General features: G+C 39.4%; 1 protein-coding gene across 1 annotated transcript; it reads right to left on the bottom strand.

The window, feature by feature from the left end:
• Nucleotides 1-2,980: 2,980 nt before the first annotated feature.
• LOC137259339 (GTPase IMAP family member 4-like) lies at nt 2,981-4,027 on the bottom strand. The gene has a single exon (XM_067797019.1). It carries the CDS (start codon nt 4,025-4,027, stop codon nt 2,981-2,983), a length of 1,047 nt encoding a protein of 348 aa, XP_067653120.1.
• Between the last annotated feature and the right edge of the window lie 1,618 nt (nt 4,028-5,645).

The raw sequence follows: 5,645 nt of genomic DNA on the forward strand, positions 1-5,645 counted from the left end.
AAAACTGTCTTTTCTTTCTTTTTTTCAGCTACGATAAACCAGCTGTGGATAGCCGAGCCACTGTGCTAGTATTTATTGATCAAGGTATTACATGAAATAGACTACGGTCATTATCATTTCAATTATGTGAGTCATTAATGCCACGTGTAATCCAACCCCTACCTTGATACGTACGACACCCGAAACTTGCATTGATTCTATTGTAATGTACTTTCAGATGTGTTGAGTGATGGAAATGAGGAAATATCTTTGGCGCTATAAAACCTTATTATAAAGCATAAACCATGAATCTAACATACATGATTCATATCTTCTAGTGTATTCATGAACAGAATGGCTCCTAATTACAGAACAAATTACTGGCTTATTAAATGTACCTTCAATGTATGTTAACGAAGAACGAAATTGACGGGACAAGTTGGTATACATGCTTAAAAAATGTAATTTGACCAAAATACCACTGACACCGAAATACTACAAACCAAACTTCAACACAGATATCCGTGTCAAATACATAACAATTGAATAATCAATACCATTTATTTCATCCTATCTACCATTAAACATCAGTGTACAATTGTCGGCAGATCATCCTAGAATCCTACAGATGTAATTTTGATATACATATGGCACATACAGACCTAACATTCTGTGAATTAATGAAACAGGACTTCCTTGAATGATTTATTAATAGTTTGTATCTTGTTGTGCAGCTGGTTATTTGTGGGGAGGCGACTGACGCAGCGATAATGTGTAACACATGGGTATCAGTGGAGGAAGCCACTCTGATCTGTACAATATGATTGTAATCATACAGATGACGCCATTCTTTACAGTATACTAATACGTTATAGGAACGATTGTGTCTATCATTATGGAGTAACAACCCGAACAGCCGGATTCGAATCCCCACATGGGTACAAATATTTGTAAAGAACATTACAAATGTACTCCCCCCTTATATTGCTGGAATATTGCTAAAAGCGGCATTCTCACACTCTGAAGAAACGCCAAGAGAATGCATGTGGTCTGGGGAAATCTAACTGCCTAACAATATTGGGATTATATTTTGCCCTCAGACCTTAGATCATTCATGCAGCTACAATGGCCTGTGCTGACATTTCACCGAGACAATGCTACTACCTTTCTTATGCAGTTATACGTCTTGCTACGCCGTTGTTGACTTCACATGCTTCAGTAGGGAATACGAGCGCAACAAGGTGAATCGTAGGGTCATTGTATTGCCGCCACACACGTAACTACGAACTTCTGTTCCAACAATCTCATCAGTGGTGACCGGAGTTATCTGGACTGAAATACATTATGTCTTTAATAAAATGATACAGCACTCAACTCTTCCTCTTTTATATTGCTAGGTTCATGACAGGGTATGGTGCACATCTAATTTCATGACAATACCAATTTGTTGGACTCAAGTGACGGGCACACTTTGAAATTGCATGAATCTGGGCAATACTGCCTTCCCACATGTTTTGAAAGCGTTGGTTATGTTACGTCAGTAGGTGGACTGAATATAGACCTGGATGTAGGACGGGGTAGATCAAGGGGAAAGTTTGGGATTACATGGGAGATACAGACCTGTGTGTAGTGATGGTCGATCAAGGGGAAGGTGTGAGACTATGGGACATATAACAGACGGGGTTAGGACTGGGTAGATCAAGGGGAATGCGTGGGACTACATGCGGCCTACCTTGGTGTAGGGCTGTGTCGAAAGGTATGTGACAACACTGGAGATGAAGACTTGGGTGTAGGGCTGGGTAGATCAAGGGGAAGGTGTGGGACTACATAGGACATGTAGACCTTGGTGTGAGATTGTATCAATCAAGAGGCATGTGTTGGACGTCATGGAACATAGAGACCTGCGGTTTACATAGATCATGATGTGGGACAATACAGGATGTTTAGAGTGTACGATCTGTGTTGGGTAGGTCTGTGTTGGGCTTTGTGGATGATGGTGCATTTCAAGTACTTCATGTAATTTGTAAGCGTGGCAAAGAGGAACTATGTAATTTTTTTCCGAGTTTATTCATTAAAGCAAAAAGCAAAAAGTAAAAAAAAGTTCTTGAACTAATATATATATATATATATATATATATATATACATACATACATACATACATACATACATACATACATACATACATACATACATACATACATACATACATATATATATATATATATATATATAAAGTCTATGTCCAATGCAAAGCCACGGCAAATGGGCTTAAAGGCAGACCGCACAGACGAAAGGGTAGAATTTGCCGAGGAAGAAAAACGATTATTGATATCAATATAGCTCCATCAGAACTTTTGTGAACACAATAAACTACAAGGCACGACTAGTTATTCAAAAACAATGTTAGCCGAAGTACAAAAAAGTTGCAAGATAATGAAACTACGAAATACCCAGCTACACCCAGGGGAATGACATTACACTGTTTCTGTGACATATTTCGTGCACCGTCAAGAAACCAAACCAAACAAATGGAATGATGCGTGGGTTGAAAGGGGTGGAGGGTGAAAGGGTTGAAAGGCCTTCCAGAAGAGCAGGTATGTGGTTCGAAACCATTGCTGCATCATACCCAACACATGATGTTCGGTATTTGTATGCGTTGGTTTTACAGAAGACCAGTTTGCACTTTCTCAGTATATGGCAATCATAAGCTGTAGGTAGCACCACTAAAATAATATTTCTCAGGACTAGTACAAACGGCAACAAACACCCATGGCTACCATTACCATAATGAAGATATGGCATTAATGGCACGTTTCCAAGCAGTTGCTACGTGACCAATATCACCTTTTTACCCTGTGTCTGTCAAACATCCGATCCGAATTGGACATGAAGGGAGAAAACAAATTTGAAAAATATAATTCACAAGTCAGCGATGCCAGTTTCTGTCTTTGAAAGTATGTTTGATAAATTACTTAAACCACGAAGTAAACCAATTGAATGTTAACCTTGTTCTTGTTCAACCTTCTCTCGTATCTGTTTACGAGCCTCTTCAAGTCGCATTTCTTCTTTCCTGCGTTCGAACTCTTCCATCCGTATTCTCTGAAATTCTTTCATTTTCTCGAACTCTCTTTTCATATTTTCCGCTGCCTCATTTTGTTCTGCCAATCGTTTCTTTTCTTCTTCAAGACGTTTCTTTTGTTCGTCGTCTTTTAGTCTAAGTTCTAATTCCTTCAAACGTTCTTTCAATTGATTTTCTTGATCTTGTTCCCTTTCTCTTCGTCCCCTTTCAATTTGTTTCTCCATTTCGTGCATTTGAAGACGCTGGATCTGTAACTGTTCTTCAAAGGCAGCAGTTTCCTGTTTAAGTTTCTCTTCGAGTTTTTTCTCCCTCTTCCCTTCAAGTTTTTCATTCTTCTCAGCTTCTCGAAGTTCAGCTTCACATCGCTCATACATCTCATTTGTGTAGCACTGGCCACCATTTTCAGCAACCATGATCTTTACCATGTCTATCAAGTCTTTGACAAATTTATCCTTCTCTTCACGAGACCCCGTGTTGCTAACAAAAATAAAGCGATGACTTGATTCCATTAAAAACGTCTTCAGTTTTACTGGGCAATCGCCTATGTAGTTCTCAATAGTGTCATCCTCCTCATCCAGTTTATCTTTTCCAGTAAAAACGACAATCACGAATCTTTTAGCTTCTTTTCCAAAGCATTGCAGAAATGATTCCAGAGTCTTTTTGTCTTCTTCAGTGACTCTTCCTATACTCACGATGAATAGAATGGCGTGTATTCCTGGAGATGACATCACTACACATTTCATGACCTCCTTCTTAATGTCTTCATCTGATCCACTTGTGTCACTAAAGCCTGGGACGTCAACAAGTTGCAAGTCATACCCAAAGCGGTTAAAGGAATGTTGTTGACATTCCGTTGTAACAGACTTTGCCGCAGGCTTTGATGCGAATACCTTTTCCTTCTTACTGGCTCCACATATTGTATTCCCTGTGGCACTTTTGCCCACTCCTGTCTTTCCAACAAGTACCATTCGTATTTCCTTGTCTAGAAAACGTGTATGAGTTCCTGTGAAGGAGAATAATCAGTGTCTTTCACAGGCTTCTAAACAATGAAATCACATTAACACTTTACTTTTATCCATCTGCCATGTTGATTGTTACCTTACTAATGTCTCTGCGCACTAATGTGATCACAACTACTTTTTTTATTGACGTGATTGTAATACTCCTGTTTCACTCTGACTACATGCTATACTAGTGACAATTTGATTGCCTGAGTTCTAACTGTGTGATCAATCAGCTCAGTTTGAAATGTCAAAGCCTGAGAATAATTCCATTCAAATGTACACTAAAACAGATTCTGTGTGCCCTTAAAGTCCTAACTGGAAAAACATCCCTGAAAATCTAACATGACACCAGGTGTTTGCAAAAAAGCTATCCATGTCTGCTCTACGGGCAGCACATGTCACTATTTTCATTAAAAAAATGTTTCTTTGTGTGTTGTATAGAGTGTGCATATATTGCAGTTTGGCACAGTTCAACACATAAAATTGTGCAGTTACAAAGCGGTTTTCTAGCACAACTTCAGTACGTTTGTGGACAGTAAGCAAATACCTTTGCCAGCCATTGGGAAGTGTTTTGCCGTTTGCAGTTTCTTCCAGTCTGTAATGAAAAGAAAATAGCATCAACACCACAGTGTGCATTCCTGCCCAAAGTCAAATTTTGTAGACATTGTTGTTCTGTTGAAAGTAGAACGGTTGCTCATCAACTTTGTAAACACACATTTATTCAACAAATATCAGGCGTTTCATCTTTTTAGGTCTTTCTGCTTCTATGGGTTTGTGTTTACAGGAAGAGGCATAGTCAGCTGATTGTGAATCCCTACAGTCAATTGTACATTTTGTTTTCAATGATAGATGCCAAGACAGAGACATGCTCTGTAACCCTGGAAACCAATTTGCCTACAAATCCTCCTGTCTGGGCCAGTCCCTGACTAAAGATTTCACAAAAACATACATACATACGTGAACAGATCAGTGCAATGGCGACACCACTTGGTGCACGTCTGTGCAGGAAAACAGGCACATGTGGGAGAACACGTGACTTTCTACTAGCAACAGAGAGACAAACACAACGTTAACGGCTTTTCACGCAGAAGAAAATGGCAGCCACGTTGGCCGAATCACGTGTCTTTAGAAGCAGAAGACGAAGAGGACGGAAAAGGAGGACAACCCAAAGATGACAGCAAATATATTCAGACTGGAACACATACAGTATGCTGCCAAGCGACCTGTAAGAAGCGCCAACTCCATATACATATAAATGAAAAGTTCAGATAAACACATCGCAGATATCATGTCTACAGTATTTATAGGCGGGACTGCAATACACGGGAATATGAAGGAAGAACATCCACATATTGATTAATATACGTACATGTAATTCCAGTTCAATAAGGTTATATATCACTGCAAATGCGCAAGTGGAAAGATAAATGGAAGAAAATGACACGTTGCAAATGAATTTACCGTCTAGGCCATCAGACTATCATAGAGATATATATATTGTTAAAACAGTCAACGGCATGAACATCAATCTACGCGACTGGATGTCTGTCAACCAAGTCAGCGAGCCTGACCACATCATCCC

This window comes from Haliotis asinina, chromosome 13 (assembly GCF_037392515.1).
Source record: "Haliotis asinina isolate JCU_RB_2024 chromosome 13, JCU_Hal_asi_v2, whole genome shotgun sequence".
Lineage (NCBI taxonomy): Eukaryota > Metazoa > Mollusca > Gastropoda > Lepetellida > Haliotidae > Haliotis > Haliotis asinina.